General features: G+C 42.8%; 1 protein-coding gene across 2 annotated transcripts in view; it reads right to left on the bottom strand.

Annotated features, from left to right (window-relative positions):
• The window catches only part of LOC133019225 (neurobeachin-like), a 103,810-nt gene that overhangs the window by 32,571 nt on the left and 46,217 nt on the right, over nucleotides 1–25,022 (bottom strand). For both annotated transcript variants that reach the window (XM_061085626.1, XM_061085627.1), the window contains exons 6-17: nucleotides 23,144–23,270; nucleotides 21,296–21,415; nucleotides 20,188–20,334; nucleotides 14,439–14,636; nucleotides 13,611–13,744; nucleotides 12,571–12,679; nucleotides 11,905–12,057; nucleotides 8,592–8,760; nucleotides 2,511–2,590; nucleotides 1,841–1,903; nucleotides 1,404–1,501; nucleotides 395–487 (exon numbers count right to left, since the gene is read on the bottom strand). In XM_061085626.1, coding sequence (XP_060941609.1) covers nucleotides 395–487; nucleotides 1,404–1,501; nucleotides 1,841–1,903; nucleotides 2,511–2,590; nucleotides 8,592–8,760; nucleotides 11,905–12,057; nucleotides 12,571–12,679; nucleotides 13,611–13,744; nucleotides 14,439–14,636; nucleotides 20,188–20,334; nucleotides 21,296–21,415; nucleotides 23,144–23,270 — 1,491 coding nt within the window. The remainder of the gene's footprint in view (nucleotides 1–394; nucleotides 488–1,403; nucleotides 1,502–1,840; nucleotides 1,904–2,510; nucleotides 2,591–8,591; nucleotides 8,761–11,904; nucleotides 12,058–12,570; nucleotides 12,680–13,610; nucleotides 13,745–14,438; nucleotides 14,637–20,187; nucleotides 20,335–21,295; nucleotides 21,416–23,143; nucleotides 23,271–25,022) is intronic.

Here is a 25,022-nt window from a genome sequence, read left to right as displayed (position 1 = left end):
TGACGACATGTCAAGTTAAAGGAGGCGCTCCTTCAGGACTTCAAAGGGAGGTGAAGTGGGCGGCGGGGGGGGTCTGAAGGTGCAGGGCTCAGGTGCAGCCCGGCCCATGTGGTGCAGTAAGGGGCGTGTTGTGTCACATGGGACGATTAAATCCCCCTTGCTGCTCATCAAGGTCCACCCCCCCCCTGCCAGTGCACGCTGTCAGAATCATTATTCCGCTTGGATGTGATGATGAGGACATTATCTTCAAGTACACACACACACACACACACACACACAAACAACCAGTGCTTGAGACTGCACTGCTGTCGTTCTTTGGTTTTAAGCAATGGCATCATAAAACATTTGCCTTTCTACAGAGAATCCCTCCGCAGTGAGAGAAACAGGAGCTTACTTGTGACCGAGGTGCTTGAGGAAGTAGCCGAGGACTTTGAGGGCCTGGACCCGGATGCTCTCACTCTTGGAGGCCAGGAGTTTGCAGATCACCCTGCGACATGTCAACACACAGCCACAAGCATTTCACATCACTGAATGAGTTGCACTACGTTAGATGAAGGCGACAAGCACCACAAAAAAATGTATAAATCGAAATAAAGATCAAGGCGTTCTTCTGCGTGTGGTAAACACCTGCCGCCTGATCCTCAGTAAACCTCAAAGTCAACATGGAGACTGACTCTTCAAACGCAGGAGGATATCAAAGTGAAAAGAAAATGTGGCGACGCATTACAGAGGAGTTACCATGGCAACATTAAAGATATTCATGAGTAGGCCACATGGTTGAGGCTTGTATACTTTACTGTTTGTGACATCTGAACTGTAACTGAACAGATAAGAAGTGGATTTTGTAGTTGGATTTTGTACATTTGAAATCCATAAATTAAAATTTCCTTTTTCGCTACTTGGTTTTAAAACCCTTTTTTTACTGAATCTGTAAATAACTTAGAATTTGACTACATCAGTAATATGAATATTCATCAGTAATATGAAATATGCACATATATATATATATAAGTGGTCACTGCTTTGTGGAGAATTTTCAATTGTTTAATGTATGGCCTTATTATTATAAATAACGTCTTTGTAGCTAAACGTATTGTGTATGAATACAAATTATTTTAATCTTACATTCTTCAGATATTCTATTTTGAATTGGATGTGTATTTTGTTATTTTGTTCTTAACTCGTTATTTAAATAAATATAAATGCATATAAAGACCTAACCATATGGTTAATATCATGTGTGATAAAGGAAGATCTTGCTTCATCTCGGTAGAATCTGATGTTGCATTGGATATTTTTGATGAGTATTTTTGGTGTGTGTGTGTTTGTTGGTGTGTGTGTGTGTGTGTGTGTGTGTTTGTGTGTGTGTGTGTGTGTGTACCCCATGTGGGCAGCACACTCACCTTATTCCATTTCTCTGATCGAAAGCAGGGATCATGGACGCCGGGTGCTCAGACATGAGAGCCACCAGCAGCTGGAGCACGTCATGGATGTTCTCATCCTGCAGAGACAAAGAAAGCAAAGTAGCGCAGGTGAACAAAAGAGGAAGAGGAAACCCCGTGGGACGGATGAATAGAGGGTTAATAGGACGAAGAGAGAGGTGTATTGGGGGGGGGGGGCTGCGGAGGAGCGTGTGGCATAATGCAACAAGAATAGATATAATTGTTACAGAGGAGTACATTCTGTTCTGTCCATTGTTGCACCATTTTTCATGCTGTCACTGCGCCGAGGCTGACACACTCTCGCTCGTTTAAGTAGACCATAACTCCAGCCCACAATTTATAATGCCCATTTTGCCACCAGCTCCGTTTCTCCCCCGTCTCCTAATGTCTCTGTTTACCTCATGCATGGTCAGTAGGTAGTTGAGAATGCTCTGCAGCTCGTCCTCCTTCACGCCCCGGTCCTGTAAGAAAAAACACATCTTTAAGTTGCTCTTTTTACATCCTGTTGACCTCAGATTACTGATGCATTTTAAGATTAAGATACATTTTATTATCCCAAACACATGCACAGACATGCACAGGCACACTCATGCAAGGGGAAATTTAACCTCTGCTTTTAACCCCTCTGGTGCAGGACACACAGAGCAGTGGGCAGCCATGTACAGCGCCCGGGGAGCAGATGTTGGGGGAGTAAGGTGCCTTGCTCAGGGGCACTAGACAGGGTAGGGAGAATCCTCTTGGATTTTTGGACAGATCAATCCAGGTTCGTCTTTTTGTTGTTTCTCCGTGGAGTCGAACCAGAGACGAACCAGAGACCTTTTCAGCCCATAGTCCAAGTTTCTGCCACTTGTCCACCGCCTCTCCCTAAACTTTAAACGTGAATCAGCAACAACCTCACACATGCAGGAACAAATGCTCTATAACGCTGCTGGTCTATAATGTGATTCTCCACACACACAAACACACAGATTTTAGACGAAGCTGTTGGTCCCTCGGCGGCGAGAACAACAAAGCGATTTTAAACAACTTAATCAGTGCGGTGGAGATTATCGGTTTCTCTGGCCTTACCTTCAGTATCAGCTGTTTGAGGAAGAGGAGCATGAAGGCTCGGAGCGAGATGATCTCCTTTTGGGACGGCCGCGGTCCGTCTGCACACAAAACACAAACAAAAGAATAATTTCCTGTTAAAAGTCAAATTTTTTTATCCGAGATACAGATCGACTAAAAAAGCCTGTAGTTCAGGCTGAGTGAGTTTCACTGATATTAGCTTTCATTAGGCTTCCTGGAGAGCAGAGACAAACTTGTTCACTCACACAAACACACAGACAGAAGTGTGTGAACTGTAATTTAACCACTGTCATTACCTCCAGAGGCAATCTGGGTATTTTAACTTGAACTAATTTAACTGATAACAGCAAAGATGTGACTGATTGTCCCAATGATTCAAACCGAACAAGCACTCTATCCCACGGATTCCTGATTAAAGCTCTGGTACTCGATCAGGTCTGTGGAGGGCTACAGAGAAATGAAATAATCAAGCTTGCACCTTTCTAGGACTGACATCTCTGTCGCGTTAAATGCGACAGGCGTCCTCCACCTTTAAACTCTTACTTTAAAAGCTACAAAGCGCTGTTTCCGTTCATAATTATCCAACCTTCTGTTTTACCTCTATTATATTTGTTCATTCTGACATTTGGCTCCTTCCACCTCTGATAAAACCACGACCCAGCCGCACTTTTTAACTGTACTGAAAAAAACCTCCAACAATAGCATTTCATTTTCCAGTGATGTAATTAGGTTTCATTTAATTTTTGAGGCGTTTAATGTGCCAGACGCACTCCAAGCTCCTGCTGATTGATGATCAAAATGGCTGCCAAACAACTCGCTAACGCAACGCGAAGCCAAACAGCCTCACAGATGAATCGATTCAGATCAAAACAAGAAGACCGGCCCCTTTATGTCCTCCTCTTTAATGGTCCCAGTGTCCACAGGCAGTTAAAGTCGACTTTGTCCCCACTCGTTCTCCACCTTCCTACAGATGTCATTAACAAACAAACACTCACGACACAATGACCCTCGTAAGCGCACTGCTCTCATCAGCATTCCAAGCACCCGGGCAGAGGTTTGTCAAGTTTACAAGGCAACAATAAACATTTATGACGATCGGCTTGTGTGCATTTGCCACCGTGCACTTTGCCGTGTCGGGGACGTCTGGAACCAGCCTGATTTGAATTCAAGCCACAGAGGGAGAAGCCCTGCAACTGCAAACAGGGGAGCTGAATACAAACACACTTCAACTGATATCTGACCCGAAGCTGCAGAAGCCAGCTGATGCAAGCTCGGCAGACTGATGGAGACGGAGATTTGAGGCTTTCTCTCTTTGTCATGCTCGGCCGGCACTGAATCACGAGTGAGTGTGTACCCCACGACACCGGCGCTGTCCTCTATGATCCATCATCGTTATCTGTCGAGCTGGTACATACAGGTGGAATGGAGACACTCGTGGTTCAACCATCCATCATGGTTTTACGCAGCAGCTCCGAGTCGAGCAAGTGCACGCACGCACCAAGAGAACATGTGCGGGTGTAATTTCGGTTTTTTTTAGGGGTCTTTTGTTAACAGAGGATTTGAAAAGAGCTTCTAATCATCTAAACCTCCTCTCGGGGGTGAATATAATTATCATCCTCTTCTCCTTCAAATTAATTTTCCTCTTCTTGCGCTGCTCTGTATATGCCGACCTGACTCAACCACTTTATCCAGTCATTGTGAAATTGAATGCTCTTGCATGTGCTTGGGAGTCAAGGCATGTATGAAAAGAGTGAGTGTGTTCTGACTGGATCTAAAACTCTATTTGAATAATTGTGAATTATTATGAATTATGCTTAAGCTCACTTGAGGACATTTACACTCAAATTTAAAACTAGGCAAAATCCATTATTTGACAATACAAGGGTATCACTGAGGTTAGAAGAATAAAACGCTTTAGCTGAAGAAATAAATTAAACTCAGGCACCTAAACATTTTCTTCTTAATCAGTGTTTCCGTTTCATTATAATTTGGCAGAGTTCAAAAGCAACGCAGCTTTGTACCGGAGCAAAAAGGGCCCGAGGTGTTTTCATCATGTACAGCACAGACTTCTTTTCAACCAACAACATCAAATGGAGTTATTTGTACAAAATATATGAGGACAACTTGAAGAGGAATTATGTGTCTCTAAGCAGATTTAATTCAGTTGCTGGATAGAAATACACTAAGAAATGGTGTTTATCTGCGACAGGGATTCAACCTCATGACTTCAAGCCGAGACACGCTCACATATTATTATCCACAAAGCCAAGTGTGCGTATTTAAATATCTTTCTATTGCCATGCAAATCAATGCCTATAAGACTCTTACTGTATTGTTGATACGCACATTTCCATACCACAACTGGTGCATCCTTTGAATTTGAGGGACCATTAATAGCGTCTGAGGCTAATTGCTAGCGTTATCCAAAGGTTCCAAATCCCGGCAGCCGAGCCGCAATATCACCAAACGGCAAGGAAAGCCAGACAGCCACTTGATTAGAAATTCTAAGAACTCCCTTGGATGTGCCAATCAAATCCGTCTGTTGCCGTGGCAACGTGGGATGCGCACGACGCCGTGTGCAGAGGGTCCCGGGCGAACGACGAGGTTGATTAGAGTGAGAGACCTTTCCGGAGCTCTGATGTGTGGCGACAGTGTGTGCCTTCGGTAACGCAAATCCTTCTGCTCTGTCACAAAGGCAGCGGACACATCAATTCTGATTTGACACCTTGTTGTGTTTGGAATAAGATTTGTCATATAACTGCAATTCTTATTTTTCCCCTCGACTTAAAACACATCAGGAAGCATGGGCTCGCATTTCAGTTCAACATTTAAAAGTCATCTGATATAAAGGCTTTGTCATTCTGCTCCTGGAACAAAACACTATTTCAATCATTAGTCATTTACAAGGGTAAAAAAAAAACGGAATTTGAAAACTCTCCAAAAGTTACACAAAATACAAATAAACAACTTCTATACCAGGAGCTGCTTTTTCTTGCTGATGAGCACCCAGCAACTACAGTGGTTGTTAGATGCATGTGTGTGTGTCTGTGTGTGTGTGTGTGTGTGTAGCGTAAATGTCCACTTTCCTTACTGTCATTACCTCAGTGTGGAAATTAACTGTACTTTAATGCGATTTAACAGAGCTGTAATTATCTCACATCACCTGAGGGGTTTCTGCAGATTTTTTAAAACCCTTTCAGAGCCATTACAAGTCTTATTGATTATTGACCCCAGGTCTTCATTAAGCCGTTTTCAGCTTTAAACTAAAGCCGGAATGGATTTGGCGTTTTTTACGAAATGCTCATCAGGGCTTATTTTGAGCCGGATCCTGTCGGAAGTAGAACTGAAAGCTCTCTGTTTCTGACTGCTTGTGTTCGGATCCATGATCACGAGGCTCACGATCTCGTTTGATTCATGTAACTATGTTGTAGAATTAAAACTGAATAAAAATCAAATCCATTATAATCATCAGAACTTTCCTGAAAGTGGTGACAAACCTTATGGTTCTTCCAATTTAAAAAACATCCATTGATCATTTTGAGCACAACCCAAAGTCACCTTCCCTGTGACTTACATTTCCCACTATAGTGGATACACAAAAATGACTGCATCTCACGATTTGCTGCTTTAGTATGTAAATTGTGTCTGAAGAATGAATACATTACATCACAGCTCAGTTCTGAACACACTGTACCAACAGCAATCAGGGGGAAATCTTTAACAAGTGCAGGAATGCGATGATTGATTCAGAAATTATACCATAATTAGTATAAAAACGAGCACCGGTATTTGGCTTGAGTGGAGTTAAGATCCTTGTGAGCCTGACCTCCTTAATACGTAATGTGAAAAAAGCCAAGAGGGTCCATATTTAAAAAATGCACCGCTCATACGCTCCATGTATTAATCAATAGAAGCCTTTCTGCAGTAATGTCTGTTTTAGGAAGGTCAGTTGCATCTGTGAATCGCACTAATGGAGAGACAGCAGCTCCCAGCTCCAGAGAGCTGCTGACTTAATGAAATCCTAAATCAAGCTGAGTCACTTCAAGTTTATTTGTATTTGTGTGATATCTCAACGCAAAGTTTATTTTTCTGGCTTCTGCAGCACTTTTCATCGAAGAGGAAAAGAAGCTCTAGATAGGATAAAGGCTAAAGACAGAGTAACATAGGTTTCCTAAAAGCCCATCTTCATTCCAAACACATGTAAACTATAAATATCAAACTGCTTCTTCTTTGAGGGTTGCTTGAGCCGATCCCAGTGGACATTGGGCGAGAGGCGTAGATAAACAAACCCAGTCCACACATCTTTGGACTGCGGGAGGAAGCCGAAGATTTGAACCAAGAACCTTCTTCCACTCTAGGATTGTGCCGGATTTCGACCTTCAGTCCAAAAGACATCCATCATCCAACTAGCCATTATCTATATTGTTTATCCGTTGAAGGTCGTGGGGGGGTGGGAGCTGGAGCCAATCCCAGCTGACATTGGGCGAGAGCCGACGTACACACACCCTCCCTCCAGTGTATCACAACACCGACACAAGGAGACAAACAACCATACACACTCACAAACACAATTCAATTTAGCGTCCAGCAGGAAACCCACGCACAAACAGGGACAATGTGCAGCTCCACACAGGACGACCTTGGGATTCAAACCAGGAACCTCTTCGCTCCTCAGCATCACTCTGCCTCCGAGTTCAAAGACAGAACAAAAAACGGCAAACGCAAAAATGCAATAACCATAAAAATATGAGATAATCGCTTTTGAAGAATCTTTTCCTGGAATGCACTCAAAAGTGTCACATTCAGTTCACATTAAAAAGTGCAAGTAATGCTTTTGAAATGAGAGAGAGCGAGAGAGAGAGAGAGAGAGAGGAGTTGAAACCCTGCTCGCTCTCACCTTTGCACACCTGACCAACCCCGTGCAAGCTTGTCAGGCTTTCAGATTTTTTTGTCAGCGTTTTTTAGAGGCTGACATCACCGGATAAATGCAGCGTTAAAAATAATTTTTACGACTTGTGAAGGCGTGACGGGAGCTGCTTGTGCTTTCTTCTTTGTGAGTGTTTGAGAGGCTGCTGTGAGAAATAAAAACCGCTGAGTCACAAAGAGGTTTAGAGGAACGAGACGGTAAAGACGGCTCAGGGGGGGATGAAGAGATGAAGAGAAGAAGAGATGAAGAGAAGAAAGTGGGTGAATTTAAGAAAATGGAACAAAAGCAGCTGTGTGTAGATGCTCTGTGTGACATGTGCATATATCAGGGTTCATACACATTTTGACCAATGGATTTCCATGACTTTTCCATGACTTTTCAATAACTTTAAACCAAATTTCCATGATCGAACATTTTGTGAAATCTCAGTGTATACGCGAAAAAGTGACAAAATGTAGTATTCAAACTAACAATGAGAATTCCAAGGCATACAGTATACCTTAAATGACACAAACCCAAGTATGCCTGCCTATATTTTGAGCGTATTTCTTTAAAAGCATATGAATTATTTAAAACTCAGCGTAAATGAACTAGGGATGGGCATTCGATTAAATTGTCTTAATCGATTGTCGGGAGAATTAACGATCAATTTTCGATTAATCATTAATATTTTTAAATTATTAAATTAAAATTCACTATTTATAGGCTATATTAAAATGCAGTGAAAATAAAAAAAGATCTTTATTACAAGATGAACAACTCTTGTGGCAGTTAAACGGGATCCGTTCAATGGTTACACTTGTAAATATGCGCTGCTGTACTCTTCAGCCCCGATGAGAGAGCAGCTAGCCGCTGAGAGCTAGCTCGTCTATTAATTATGCCCATCCCTAAAATGAACGAAATGAAAATATGAATATAGCAAATTTCTAAGACTTTTCCAAAACTTTTGGGAGATTATTTTTTTCCATGACTTTTCCAGGCTTGGAAAAACACATTTTAAAATTCCATGACTTTTCCAGGTTTTCCATGACCGTACGAACCCTGATATCTAGTGGTGTTCATTAGGAGAGTAGAAGGGTCTCTCCTCTCGTTTCCACTCGTTTTTCCTTTCTCCTTCTTCATTACGTGAAAACGGTGCACATGTGTAGACTTACCGAGACCTTTGGGGCTGATTCCACTGCACTCCAGCGGGTTGATGGCCCAGTAGTAGTACTTCAGAGTGTGCATCAGCTGCAGGACGGTGCCCACCCGGCGGATGGTGGTGTAGATGGTGGCGGTGCCGATGAACTCCGATGACAGGTAGGTGTAGAGGGACAGCTGGACCTGTGTGCACACATCACATCCGTTTCATCCACACAAACACACACAAGACCATTTTCAAAAGTCCACAACTCGCCAGACGCTCGCTGGGGAGAGACAAATACTCTTTGTGTGTTTGTGGTGTTCAAACAGAAGCGGGTTTTATTGTGAAAAGACAGCCCACGAAGGAATGGAAAAGAAAGTTCGCTCCAGTGAAAGCAGCATTTGTTTTTCCTGCCTTGTGTTATTTTTGATGTGTCTGTGCCCGAAGCCGTGGAGCATGTGAGGAGCTCCGGGGGAAGGCGGCGCTGACATTTAAGGAGGGCGCTCGCCGACTGATCATTTGCTTCTCCCCTCTTCTGTTCCCCTTCCTCCCTCTCTAACCAGTCCTCTCCATCGTTCAAGTCTGCGGCACAAATCTCTGAGCTCATTACAGTGACCGGGACGCTGAGGACCAGCCATAACGAGGTGGGTCTGTATTAAGCGGACGGAATTAGCAGAGCGCCTCGGCCGGACCACACCGCGTTTGGTCCAAGGTTTGAAAAAAAGTTACTGCCAACGTTAGTTTTAAAAGCACTTTAACCTGTTCTGCACATTATTCTAATCACACAGAGAGCAGATGATGTCATATTGTTCATTACTGTAGAAACCTCAGATCTCTTTTTTTTTTAAGATTTTATTTTTCATAATATATACATGTATTATACTGTACAATAAGAACTTTAATTCCAGATCCTCATCAAAAAAAAAAATAAAGCGTTATTTGAAATTCAAAAAAACACCTCTGATCTCTAAAGGAATTCCACACCTCAGGAAGTACTTTTTATTCTAATATATATAATTATATGGGATGTATAAAACATTTACTTCACCCTTTGACATTTGGTTCCAGGTGGAGTCAGACAAACGTAAATGGTTTGGATGTGTGAACTTTTTGAGTCATACTTTTACTAATTTAATGCAGGAGTCAAAGTATGTATTTCAAAATGTAGTATTTTACTTTAAGCTCTCAATATCTGATTCTTTTGAGAAACTTAAACATATTTCTTAATGAAAAAACAGCTCAAACAGGGATAAGTTTGTGTTTGTGGCTCCAATAAAAGAGAAATGTCAGTCTATGGAATGGAGAGAACACTCTGCCGGCGTTCATCACGTTACATTTCACGCACTGAGCATGTTTGTTTATCTGCGAGTAAAAAAAAAAAGAAACAACCCCCTTGAAAATCCCAGATCCCAGCACAACAGTTTTGGAATGCACCGCTGCACCGGAGCTGTGGCTTATTACCAAACAAGCGTGGCAAAGACAAAGCAGCTCCTTTTATTTTCCGTGAGCACGGGGGAGGACGTGGGAGAGATGAGATTCAGATATACGATTTCTTCAGGTGATTTCATTAAGTCCTGAATATGACCGAGATCGTTCCTGCCGATAATGAAGACGAGGATAACACCTGGGAAGTGGAAACATAATAAAAAGCTGAGGGAGACACACTTTTTATATTAAAAACAAATGGGAGCTGGAGTTAAATATTATAATTGAGGATGGGGAGTGGGAAACAATGTGCATTGGATGTCATAAAGGTATCAATAGTAACATGTGGAAGGAGTTTGATTGGAAGATGAAGACTAGGTTCTTTAAGACGCCCTCCGTGGTCTCTAAATTTGCAGATAATCCAGCGGCAATATACTGCTGGAGACGATGTGGAATGGTTGGCGACCACTCACACATATTTTGGGATTGCCCAATGATGCTTCCTTTCTGGAAGGGCATAAAGAGCGAGATAGATGCAGTTTTGGGAATTAATATACTATTCACCCCAAGTCAGTTTCTTTTCGATCTAACTCCTGAAGGCATGTACACAAGAGACCAAGAGCACTTGTTACATATACTCTTGATGACTGCTAGGAAAATGGTGACAATAAAATGGTTGAATCCACCTACAGTGGCACAGTGGAAACAGAAGCTGAGGGAGGTGTATGGAATGGAGGCTTTAACTGCTCAATTACAATTAAGGTCTGATGTTTTTGTGAGGAGGTGGCTACCTATTGCAGGATACCTCTCTAACTGAGGGGAATCCTGTGGTACGATGGAATGTCTTAACTGTCCACTTATTTCTTTATTTCTTAATTATTTTTCACTAATCAGTCTATATAATTTGTGATGTTGTCAAGGAATGTTTGTGTTTCTCCTAAATAAAGTTCTAAAAAAAAAAAAGCTGAGGGAGAAACAGACGTAAGGGGTTTTTTTTGCGATGCTGCTCAGTGCATTTACTCTGTTTGTTGTGTTCTCATTATTACACTGTTGTAATTGCCTTGTCTGTTCAAGCACTCAATGCAGGTAAAAGACTTGCAATATTGACTTATACAAATCTTTCTGCCACTTCCGGATGTGGGTGGGGTAAACATAAAATAACATGGCGACCCTCGAGGAGATACACATTGGGTTAATGTTAAGATTAAGACCGAAATAGGCTGTGTCTCAGAGGCCTAAAAGACACATTATACAAATATGGTTATAACTCAGGACCCGGTCATAGAGCTCGTCTTCTAAACTCTTGCCCTGATGATGAGGACGTGCACAACCACACACCTTTTCCTTTTCTCTCCTGAGCTGCAGCAGCTGTTCACTCGCATCTTCTTTCCACCTCGACTCCAGCGCCGGTGGTCAGAGGTGGAAGGAGGCAGGGAAGTCAGGGAGTTTTTGGGGAATAAAGGAGGCTGAAGCTGATTTGTCCTGTGGGAGCTGCCAGGAATGCTCACATCTAGTTCAGAGTGAGAGTGAAAAGAAGAACCACACGTCTCATCTCCTCTCATCTTGTCCCGCGGTCGCTCCGAATGTCACTTTTCTATCTTTGTTTTCTCCGCTCGTGTGTTTTGTTCTTTCCACGCATGACGTGCCAGCTCCTGCTTGTGCAACTTCCTTTATTGTGTTATTGTAAAGGGCAACGACCACTAAGATGTCAGTCGCTCTTCCCTCTTTGTTTTTATGCCGCTTGCTCGTCTTGATTTTACTCATTCAAACTCTCTTGTTTGCTTTCTTTCCGAATTTATTCTCTAATTCAGAACCTCATCACCCCTTCTTTTTTTTTCCGCAGCAGCAAGGTCATGAAAACACACACAGGCACTGCTGATACACACACACACACACACACAAGCATATAATAAACAGACCTTGGCAGGGGTGTGTATCCAGATGGCAGCGTTGAACAGGACATGGTCACAGAGCTGTTTGAGGAGTGGCGCTCCATGAGGTAAACCATCCAGATACTTGGCGAAGGACAGGAACTGTTCCAGTACGGCCCTGGTGATGTGGACTCGGGACGACTGGACAGAGGACAAAGGACAGGCAGGATGAGACGTGACGATCACATTATGGGAGATCAACACACATCGGGTTCAATTAAATCGTAATTCGTTATAATTTAATTAAGTCGGGCGATGCTGACGAGCTACAGTAAAGCCAGTGTTACATTCAATCAACCTGCCTGTGCTGTATAACCTTAGGAGCCTTATGTGAAAAATTGCCAAAGCTGTCAAGTAATTAATTTACACCAGCAACCAACATGTGCAGGATGTGATGAATATTAATGGGATCACTGTCTTTTTCTTCCCACACCTTTTTTTTTTAAAATAACATCATTTTCAGTATTGCAGGAAACGCATATACAAAAAATGTGTGATAAGTATAAGGGCAATTAAAATGTGAAGCAGTACCCAATATAGAAAAAGGAGTGTAGTTCAATAAGAATAGTAAAACAAGGCTACTTACTTTATTCTACAAATGAACAACAAATAAACTTAACATGTAAATAAACTCCTCCTTGGCTTCTCACTGACCTTCTCAAGCAGGTATCCAATCACCAGGAAGCCCTTCCCTCCCAGCATCTGCTCCTGCATGGCCACTGAGCTCTTCAACAGCTCCACCAGGAACGCCAGCAGAGTGGCACTGCAACACACACACACACACACACAGGACACACACAGGACACACACAGGACACACACAGGACACACACAGGACACACACAGGACACACACACACATTTCAGTAATGCAGCCTGGATTACTCTGATGGATTGATAACATGATAACGTCCCCTCTGTGTTTGCTTTCCTCTCCACCATTTAATTTCATCAGTTTATTTTAGCAGTTGTTTCAATTGTTGTCTTCCTGAGAATTTGAGACAAATAGTCTGACTGCAGTGCACGTGACGTGAGCATGCTGCCTGATATGTAATTGCATTAAGGTTCACGTGCTACAGAGACATCTGGAGGATCTAAGTTCAAAGACACTACGATTTCTTAAAAGCCTGACGACAACTGTCACACATGTAAGATTCATATTCGCTGTGTAGATGGAAAATGATGTCATATAGTGTAGTCACGCGTTAACATTTGCAAACAATAAGATTAGAGACACGACCTACAGCTTATTTGATTGACCAACGATTCATCATGATATGATATGAATCATGTTTTGATGATGTCATTAAGTAAATGAAGTCATTAAGAAGTCATTAAGTCAAAGCCAAATCTTATTTCAGACTTGTGGGTCAATATCAGTACCAAAATATCATCGAAACACAACATTATGCATAAAATTCCTCAGCAGAGAATGAAAGGGGGGGAACACTTCTGTAATAAACACGTGGCTTGTTCTTGTCCATCATATAAAAGAGTCCGTGCACACAGGGCCTACATCAGCTTTTCATTAACTAATGTTGCTTATTTTCATATCCTTTACCATTACTAGTTTCTCTGTCCGTTTTAGGATCAGCTGCAGTAGATGTTGCACAGTAAACAAACAATCCTGCCTGTTTGGACGTGAATTGTTCTAATGTAAAACATAATTAACAGTGTCTACATCTACATCACTCACCAGACTGACGTGTCCACACTGCAGTCGTTGAGCTGCTTGTAGTCCAGCTGAGCAAAGAGAGGGAACAGGACCTGGATGCCTCCTATCGAGTGGATGGCACTGTGGATGGAGTGGGTAACTATGGCCTTCACGTCCTGTGGGGGCAGGAATGAGCTGTTAGCGGGTAACATGCTGTTTCTGTTGTTTATCGTTAAGTCTTGACCATTAGCTTCCTCCTGATTTTCATCAGATTCAGGTTTTAATACTCTGGGAAAGAAACGCATCCTTTTCGTGGCTGTGGTTCAATGTCAGAGCAGTTTCTGATCTGAGAGAGAAATATGTGAATCGTATCATTTTCAAAGGATCGTAAAAATGTAGACAACAAAAAGAGACATTTCCATACTCACAATGGCTGTCTCATGCTGCCTTGACTGAACTGAACCGACACAAAACTATGATTGTGCAGAACCACGGAACTAGAATAACGATATATTATAACCAAACACATTGTGAGTCACTTTCTGCCTTTGTGATTGTGAATTACAGTAACTACGGCCTTGAATTGCTGCTGCACTTTCCTCACACTGAACAAAGAAATGTTAGAAGACACACAAGCAACCACCATTAGTGTAGCAGAGCCCCCCCCCCACCCCTAATGACGGCTTAGATTCAACTGCAGCCAGCGTCTCGTGTGAACTCTCACGGGGTGCACGTCAGCCTGTGATGAACTAGCTGGATTAATCAGATGATCATTCATGTGTGAACTGCTGAGATGTGGGCGGGGACTCAAGAGCTCTGGAAGTAGGGACAGTGATGAACGGCCACTCGGAAGAATAGAGCCGCACCGACCTGTAGCATGAGGGCGTGCGGCGAGTGGACGAAGATGGAGGCGTTCTCCCTCGGCGAGGACTCCAGGCACAGCTGGGCGTCGGTGGCCTTGGCGTTGTAGGTGAAGGAGATGGAGTTGGCCAGCTTGCTGTCGTACAGCACCTGCTTGTGGTGCTCGGCCAGGTGGATGTCGCTCTCGGACTTGAACTTGAAGGTGCTCTGCAGGTGACAAAGGACAGAAGAAGCAGTGAGAAAAAAAAACACTCGGAGTCAACGGGACAGTGTACGTGTGCACGTTCGACACCCCCCGAAAAAAGAGAGGGCTTAATTGCAGCATGTGTCCTGTGTAAACAACACAGCATTAGCTTAATGAACACAGCGCTAACCGGGGCACTAATTCAATTAGGCCAGAATAAGAGATGGAGAGGGGGAGCGGATGTGTGGGAGAGAAACACTCAGAGCTCCAAATCTATCTTCTCTCTTTGTAGTGGAACAACAGAAAACACACAGAGGAGTTCAGACACACACTGACACGTCTGCGTGATTCCATTTCTTTGTAAAACATTACAATTTTACGGCAAATACCCCAAAAAAATGTACTTTCCAGAGTGGATATCGAGTGGATATCTTATTAAAGACATTCAGTCTTATCATTACTTCTAATCTTAAGAGGATATTAGTTCCTTCTGTGGTCAAATCCAATGAACAAATTGGGCTGAAACAATTGTGGGACGTGTTTAAACAAGTGCAGACGGCTTTTTGGCTATCTTTAATAAAAATGATACATTTAAAAAATGATATTGCAGGAAATATAAGTGTGATTGTGGCTCTATGCCTAAATCTATCTTCTCTCTTTGTAGTCGAGCAACAGAAAACACACAGAGGAGTTCAGACACACACTGACACGTCTGCCTGATTCCATTTCTTTGTATAACATTACAATTTTATTGCATATACCAAAAAAAATTAACTTTCCCCAGGAGCTGCTGAGGCTTTATCTAGTGGATTTCTTAATAAAGACATTCAGTCTTATCATTACTTATTATCTTAAGAGGATATTAGTTCCTTCTGTGGTCAAATCCAATGAACAAATTGGGCTGAAACAATTGTGGGACGTGTTGAAACAAGTTCAGATGGCTTTTTGGCTATCTTAAATAAAAATGATAAATTTAAAAAAAGATATTGTAGGAAATATAAGTGTGATTGTGCCTCTAAGCCTAAATCTGTCTGTCTGCACAGGTCTGTGGATCCACCTTTTCCTCACACGCACATGCAACCCTGCAGATGACTGGCCTGTGAGTTTCTCCTTGCCCCCCCCGTCTGCAGCAGCTCAAGGCGAGGTGCGCCCCCCCCCTCTCATACGTGAGGGTCCCCGGGTGGCTTCCTCCGCCTGACTGCTCAGGAAAAGCCCCGGGCTGCTCACAGACCTGCAGGCCTGTCTCGTTTGAAACCTTTCATCTGAGGTCTACTGTAGAAAACGTGCCCTAAGCAGTTTAAACCATGCAGAACTCAATTTCACACCGAAGCAAAGAGCGCGCCGGCACAATGGAGACGTCTGAAGAAAACAGCTTCTCTGTGGCGGTAACATCCTTATCGCTGACCGAGGGCGGGATACAGGTCGACTGTTTCCTTGCATCCTTTCACACTTAACTTTTCCCTTTCCCTGTAGAGACTAATAGCCTGTGTATCTGAAACCTGTTTCCAAACACACACCTAAATACACATTTTCTAGTAATTCATGGTAATAACATAAAACATGTTTTCAAAGTTTGTATTTCCAGACTCAAGGACAAATTTATTTATCTGTGCTCAACGACCGACACCATTAGGACAAATTTGAATAGTTATACCCCAGGAACACAACATTCAAGAAGGTGGACTCGAGGTTTAAAGGTAAAATTCACAAAACTGCCAAGTGGCCATTTCCTGGGAGATGTGGAGTGATAGTACTTCATTATCAACCTGCTATTTACCTGTTTTTGTTAATTTGCAGGGATGCATTTCCAGAGAATGACTGTGAACTTTACAAAACAGGTGTATTGGCATTTACAACAGCCCTAAATTGGAAATGACTGCATGTCTCTCTTTGGCGTTAACATCCTTATAGCTGATCGAGGGCTGAATACAGGTCTACTGTTTCCTTGCATCGTCTCACACTTAACTTTTCCCTTTCCCTGTAGAGACTAATAGTCTGTGTATCTGAAACACACTTTCCAAACACACACCTACACACACATTTTCCAGTAATTCAGGGTAATAACATAAAACATGTTGTCAAAGTTTGTATTTCCAGACTCAAGGACACATTTATTTAGTAAAATTCAACAGCTGATGACCCACTGTTGAAAAGATTATCTGTTGAGCAGCTGTGTTAGAAGAATATCCATTAAACAGGAACCTGTAATACTGCAGCCATGTGCAGGGACAATAAATCACAAACACAAATAAATTGCTCTTTTCGGTTTGTCGAGAAGGTTAGTGGGCCCTCGGCGAGAAAAAAAAAAGTACTGAATAGCCTGAATGTAAAATTAATACGCTTATTAAGATGCACATTTTTGCAGCGTAAGCCTGTTTATTATTGTGGGGCATTTATTTAGGAGTGTGTGTGTGTGTGTGTGTGTGTGTGTGTGTGTGTGTGTGTGTGTGTGTGTGTGTGTGTGTGTGTGTGTGTGTGTGTGTGTGTGTGTGTTTGTGTGTGTTAAACGATAGAGGTATGTAGCTGAAAGTGTAAAAGAGCTTTGCTGACTCTTTAAAGTTCCGTATTAAGAGATGTATGGAGGCATTCGATGAGCAGCGGGAGAAACATGCAAGCGAACAAGCCTGATTTTTATTTAATTTTTTAAATATGTAAATCTTCACACGGCTGTGATTTAGCACACGTGTCCCTCGCCTGGTCCCACAAAGAGGAATGAAAGCGACCGCTCCCGCCCGCCTCGTACCTGACAGCTGCAGATACGGCGCTGGCCTGCGGAGATAACAACACACTCACGTCTCCTCTACTCGGCTCAGCCGGTGCCTCTCTGTGCACAACATCTCAAATTGATCAGAGAATAAGTAAACAATACAAAAAATCCCTACCGAGGCATTTGAGGACATCTTACAGGACAGTTGAAAACATGCCGTTCAGTAGCGAAGGGACTAAATACTAATAAAATGCACAAAACAATACTACTGTGATGCCAAATACATGCACATGTCCAGATTGACTGACATGGTTCATCTCTGGATTGAGAGTAAAACACCATTGACAACGTGTGAGTAGGGTTTCAAAATTCCGGGAATATCAAAGTTTGAAACTTTCCGTGGGAATTAACGGGAATATACAGGAATATACGGGAATTAACGGGAATATACAGGAATTAACGGGAATAAACTGGAAATGTTGTGGGTAATTTATACTCACTGTATTTACCTTGTCATATACAGACATAAATATAAACATTTTGTTGTGTCATAGGCTGATTTGAGCCCTGAGGAAACTTTGGGCACTTGACTATATGCTTCTGCATTGTTGTGGCATTGTTATCATAGGTCTCTTCACAGTATTTGCAAATGTACACAGCCTTTCCTTCTACATTGGATGGGGTGAAATGTCTCCACACATGAGATAGTGCACGTGGCATTGTTCTGTAGAATAAGATGAGAAAAAAGTTTGTAAAAAAACACTAATGCAATGCCAGAGATATAAATAGTTAGCAAAACAATTGGAATCGTCTGTAAAAATATTTTACAATTGATGGATAAATGAATGGAAATAGGCTAGATGAACAGATGAACAATCCTCAATCAGCATGCTAATATATTTTCCCCAGGAGGGTTGAAATTCAACATGCACTGTGTGCTGCATTCCAAACATCTTTAAAATAGAATTTTGAATGATGTTTTTATTGCTCAGCGTTTAATTTGCGTAGGTTTTTTTTCTTTCAAAATTCCCCAAATTCCCGAGCTTAACTTTCCGCCCCTTTGCAACCCTATATAAAATACATGCACGTGTCCAGATCGACTGACATGGTTCATCTGGACGGAGACTAAAACCCCCTCGACAACGTGTGAGTGACAGAAAATACACAGAACACACACACAGACACCCTCCAAAATAAAACACAAACTGCTGGCGCTTCCTTCGCCCACACAGAAAAACAAGATGTTATGTTCCATCTTCTTCTTTCATTACGCCAGCGAGGAAGTGCTGAAGTGCGCACACGCACAGATATTGGGTCCACACAGCGTGCCATGTGCCATCCTGAGTCACGTCAAGCGAGCAGACCTTGAACAACCTCCCTGTGCTGAAGGCTTGTTTAGCAGAGCGAGCAGAAAGTCTGTCTGCGTTTCTGCTCCTCGTTATTGAACAGCAACCCTGACAGTGGCTGAGAACAAGAGGCCTTATATATATATATATATATATATATATATATAGCTACACATAGACACATGTACACTGTACAGTATACACAGAAGAGCAGCTTTCATGTACACAGATCATCATCTGGCCTACATTTGCATTAAAACAGGAAAGTGTGAGCCACAAGTTGAGTTTCGCTGGCGCTCGACCAGAATAAACCCGCGCACTCATCATTACAATACCAGCTCTGAGGCCTGCGGCTCTGAAACAACCGAGCCGTTTAATGGTCTCCTCTGGGCGAAGTGAGAAGCCCATTCTGCGGCGTGCGGAGAGGCAATCATTTGACTGATCGGCCTCAAGAAACTGCGGGCTGTGACTGACAGAGGAATCAGTATCTGTGGCGGAGCAGACAGCAACTCCCGAGCATGTGATCATTAGCAGGAACAAGTGAGGACTCTAGTCTGTAACACGGCTTATGTACTATGACGTAAGAGAGAGTTTGAGGAGAAAGAGGATGTCTGTATGATATATATAAACAGATAAATATATATATCTACTCTGCACGCTGTCAGAATGTTTCTCCATTAGTGTTATCAGGTTTTGGTAATTAAAGCAGATTCAGTATAAAACCCACGGAGGAGCTGAAATCCCAGCGGCTGTGTGTGTGCAGACATCAGCAGCCTCAGGTTTCCCTGCGGTGTCATGGTGATGAAATCTAGACAGTTCTGGACGCCTGAGTAAACAAGTGGCCCGAGGCAGAAGGCTGGCAAGGTGTTGCAGCATCTCAGCTGTCACTGTCGGGCCAGGGCCAAAAGGCAGGGCTGGTGAATCCTAAAGTTATCAGTGCTCAACACCCCACACCATTAGGACTCATTTGAATAGTTATAACCCCGAGAAACACAACATTCAAAAGTCTAGACTTGAGGTTTAAAGGCAAAATTCACAAAAACTGCCAAGTGGCCATTTCCCGGGAGATGTGAAGTGATAGTACCTCATTCTCAATCTGCTATTTACGTGTTTTTGTTAATTTGCAGGGATGCATTTCCAGAGAATGACTGTGAACTTTACAAAACAGGTGTATTGGCATTTACAAGAGCCCTAAATTGGAAATGACTGCAGACAAGCGCCGGTCAGATCACAGCATGTCTCTCTTCTGCACAGAATTACAAGATGATCGACCACGGAGAATTTCAGGAGCTGGCTCTGCCTCTCTCAAAATAAAAAAGCCTCAAGCCTCAAGCCTTGGATGAGGGAGCTCATCCAAGGCTTGGCTCTGGACAATGAAAACTGCTTCTATGAGGCAATGGTGTAACGTGAGTTTTACACTGAGTATGTGTCAGTATTCTTTTTGAAAAGTAGAGTTTTGCTTCATACATTCATACATTGCTGAGGAGCTACGTCTTAACAAAAGACAGTTGAGCGTCTCACCTTGTATCCCGGGCCGAGCTGGTGAATGGCAAAGATCTGAGCTGGATTCAGGGCCTCACTGAAAACGTAGATGGCTCCCAGCTGCCCACAGAACACCCTGTTAGCGTCCGCTGTCTCCGAGGAACCCAGGAAACACTTGTCGTAGCTCTGTGAAAAGACAGACAGGGAAAAATGTAATATCGTGTCAGGATTTTCAACTTTTCAGAGCGTGCAAAAGACGACTATCTATGACGTGAATCTCTGCAAGAAAGGAAGCAGAAGTGAGTTTTCTTTTTGAAGGATGGACATTTCTTTGACTAATTATCACACAGTTTATTTGAAGTTCAACATTTAAACTAATTCTAGCTTTGCTGAAACCTGTAAACTTTTAAATACTTGTTTAAAGTTTGTTGATCTTCGCATTTCAAGACGTCTCAGGAGTCACTTAATTATTCATCTTCCATCTCTGCTCATTTCAGTTCACGGCGTCTGCAGTGATGAAGACAGCGGACGGTGATGAACTTCTGAAAGCTGCTGCTTCTTTTTAATGGCTCTTTACTTCTCTGCCCATCACTTAATACCATCGTCTTCGTGTCTTCTCTCATTTCGTCTCCTCCGTCCCTCTGGCGCCCTTCATCACTCTGAGATCTTCACTCATCTGCTTCTTCAAAGTTTTAATCATGAGCCTGATATCCTGACAGCATCGGGACATTCCCAGACCTGTTCTTTCACCTTCACCTTTTCTTTCATTTTCCTTTCTCACTTGTCTTTTGCTGAGCTGTGTGAGACATTTTCACCCAAGGTCGAGGAATTCCTCACAGAGAATAACACGCAGCCTTCAGTAATTGCAGTGAAGTCAAGAGCCGGCCAGGAAGTGGAATGAATGCTGCCACTGAGAGGTCGGGCTAACTGTCCCCTGCTCAACGGGAAAGTGGCAAGTTGGAGTTTCGACGCCCAAGGGCAAACCTGGCACGGCTGACGGACGTAGAGGACAAATCTCAAAATGTTTGCCAGTGTCACAGAGGGAGGGGATTGAGAAGTAAAGGCAGAGTAAATCGGCTTTCTGAGGCTGGTGCAGAGGCTTTATTTTTTATTGATTATCTTATCTTTTTTATAATCTGATACTTACATCATTGGTGTTGACGTGCCAGGCCATGTCACCATAGGAGACCAGTTGACCGTTAACATAGCAACGAATCTCCGAGTTCCTCCAGCGGTTGTAGATGTGGACGATGCTGATCATGTACCACTGGAAAGAAAATACACAACACATTCAAAAATATGACTAAAATCTCAACAAAACTAAACATTTTTAAACCGAACTGCAGTTGCATGTCTCCCTTCACCAGTGCAGTTTCCAAGTATATATTTTTACACATTTTTCCCCCCAGATTCCTATAAGGTCAATGTGACCTTTGACCACTGAAATGTCATTTCTTTATCTTTGAGTACCAGTGAAAATTCCCTAAAGCAGTCGAGAGATATCGCGTTCAAGTGGATGTTTGTGCCAAATGTGAAAGGATTCCTTGATCGCGTTCCAGAGCTATAACCTCCACAAGGCAAAACATGGTTCTTGAGAGGTCACAGTGACCTTTGACCCCATAAATCGAATCAGTCCAAGTTAATATTTGTACCAAAGTAGAAGAAATTCCCTAAAGGCGTCCATGAGATATCATGTTCACTAGAATCAGACAGACAGACAGATAACAGAATGCCTCCGACCAATAGCTGTCGCTGGCGTAGAGCATTAAAAATGATTCTCATGATTGTTTTTTACTTTAAGCTATTTTCATTTAAACATTACAAGTGGGAGTTCCTCTTCAAAGCAGTTGGTTTATATTTACTGATGTATTTATTAAGCAGACATTGCTGCTACTGATTTAAATGATCCTATTTTAAAATCATTTTATTTTCCTTTTCATTGTGTGTTTTTTCCACGTGTGTCTCATCCTTTGTGCAGCATCCAACAGCTCCCGTGTTGGATGGACGCCACCCGCCCCCCCCCCGACTGATCTATATCTCTTTAACCCTGTTTGATGTCCGGATGCACATTATTTAGTACATCGACACGCTAGGCGGCCGAATCTACTGAAGTGACAATACTAATGTGAGAAAAATTTGTTAAAGCCTGCGGTGAGTCAAACGTTATTAAATAAACAACAATTACTGAAGTACACAGAGAGCAGCCTCCTGCTGTGCGATAATTATTTTAGAGCTTTTTTTGTCAACTAACAGGTTTTGCATTCAAATTCATGTCGTCACAATAACAAAATGGGTCCCTCTAAACACTGATCGTAATTTTTTCACTTCAGCACTCTTCCAAAGCTCACTTACTAACATCTAGTACCATTAATAGAGTGCATGTGAGTATGAGGAAACCCTGAAATGCAAGCGAGACTGTTCGGAGGAGACACATATAAACTAGAAGTTTGCAGGTGCACACATACAGTATCTGGGGATTTGGACACCGTCACGCTTACATGCTCACACACACATTAACACGTGCACAGTGCGAGCAAAAAATGCTATGAGACACGGTGACTTATAAATTGATCAAATGAAACCACTGGGAACTTTGTTAGGCAGTTCAGAGATTCTACTGGGTCAGCAAATCCAGCGGAAGGCCATCTCATCAAGAGAATGTGTGCGTGTGTTTATGTCCTGCATGCAAGAGCGCGTGTGTGTGTGTGTGTGTGTGTGTGTGTGTGTGTGTGTGTGTGTGTGTGTGTGTTTATGTGCAGGGCCGTAGCAAAATGCTGACGGTGCGTTCGAGGAGCAGAGTTTAGGTCGTAATTGACAGACCTTATCTAGACTCAATAACACTCCTAGTGAGTGCAAGGAGAGATACAAGCAGGGAGCAGCCACATGGTCCTGATGCCGTCTCATCCCACGAGAGGGAAACCATAAAGAAACACTGCTAACTTAAAATTGAGTTGTTTGTTTGTGCATGTGTGTGTTTGTGTGTGTGTTGTCTTACCTTGCGGGGCTGGAAATCGTATTTCACACAGTGCTGAAAGCCTTTTCCCTTCGATTTCAACGATGTCACGATGAGACAGTTTCCCACAAAGTGAGCGGAGTAACCGATTCCTTTGCTGGTGCGAAAACTGTGGGGGGGAGAGAGAATCAGAGGGGAGTTCCAGTTGATTTATTCTGTTATCATTTCAAGATCCGTGGTTTGAAAATAACTCTGAATTTAAAAACAAACGACAGCTCTAAATTAAAACTAATTATGATGCTTCTTAACCAACGCTGCCTAATTTGAATTTCTTTGCGGATTCGTGGTGTTTCAGTAGATTTTAGTGAGACTGAACAAATTCTCATTTCTTTGTTGATATTCCTTAACATTTGTCGAATTAAGCCGGACAACATGGTCGGGTTGGATTTGTCAGGGAGGCTTTATTGCAAATAATATCTGTAACGTATTGCACTAGAGCTCATAACTTCACCGAGGCCACACAAACCTACACATGAGATCTTCTTCTTATTAAAGGAATAAAACAGCAGAGAGGGAGATGCGTGATAACACAAAACACAACACACAAACAATATTATGAAACAGTGGAAAAGCGAGATCTGTAATTCACTCTCTGTAAAATTTAAGATTTCTCACACACTTATAAATATCCGTCCCCTAAATGTCCTTTATCAGATCCTTTAATTTGCATCCATACCAGAATGTAATAAGTTCTAATCCTGCAAACAAATCCACCTACAACCTGCTGCACCAGCCTCCATTTTCGGATCAAATAATTCCTGAAGAAACCTTGCCCACCGAAATACAAGCAGGACACATTTCCCTCCCACGCATCACATCCTTCCAGCCAACAGCAGGCACAGAAAGCAAGATAGTATGAAGTCCTCTCTCAGCACCAGGGGTTCCAGCTCAAAGGTTCATGAGAATCACAGCTAATCTCTTTCACTCCATTTTTTTCCTCTTCCCACACATGTAACCTCCACGTAGAAGCCCAGTCTCACAGAGACGCTATTTCATGAAACAACAAGAGCCACTCCACTTCTGCACTCGGCCCAGAAGGATCACACACATAGCAGGAGGAGGACGCAGACATAAATCCCTCCAAAGTGAATCCCAGGTATATACGTTGGGGGGGTGTTATCGGGGGGGCTTCGTGGAGGCCGGTATCCGACAGGCGGCTGGAGTAGCAGCTGGAGGAGGATGATAAGACCCGGACCAGTGGAGACGAGGGGAAGCCTCCCGCGCTCGCTCCTTGCTTACCATGACAACCTGACAAATGGTCACTACGGAAACAGGTTCACATCCTGACGCTTTCCCCTGATTACAGCTCGTCTCTGTGATGTTATCCAGAGAATATATGGATGTATGACATCCTTCCTGTAGATGACTTGCTCCTTGATTCATTAGGGTAGCTGGTAATGAATCAGTTTGACTCTGCGAGAGGCAAAGGGAGCGCGGCGCTGCTGGTTAGCGTCATAAGAGTGAAGAGGTGGAGGGAAGAGGAGTCACAGGAGTTCAATTAAATAAAAGGTCAAAGCTAATGAGGCGTCATTGTGGCTAACGGCGTGCACTTACAATGCTAACGTGGTGGCCAGCGAGGGCGAGAGCTGTAGGACGAGCGGAGACGTCCACCGGGCGGCAGGCGCATCCTGGAGTGGCCTGACATTTAAAGTTATGTTCTAATTCATTATCTGTTCATCTATTTTCTTTCAGTGTCACTCAGTCGCTTGAGTTAAATGTTTATCGTCTGCAGTGTTAGAGTAGAGAATGGAAATGATGCCGTGTGTATTGTGGAGGAAGAAGAGGGAGGAAAGGTTTAAGGAAACTATTTGTTTTTAATTCCTGTAGAGGAAGAATTGTTTTTTATACAGGCAGACCTATG

The sequence above is a fragment of the Limanda limanda genome, chromosome 14 (genome assembly GCF_963576545.1).
Source record: "Limanda limanda chromosome 14, fLimLim1.1, whole genome shotgun sequence".
Taxonomy (NCBI): domain Eukaryota; kingdom Metazoa; phylum Chordata; class Actinopteri; order Pleuronectiformes; family Pleuronectidae; genus Limanda; species Limanda limanda.
This window is presented reverse-complemented; position numbering and strand designations above follow the sequence as displayed.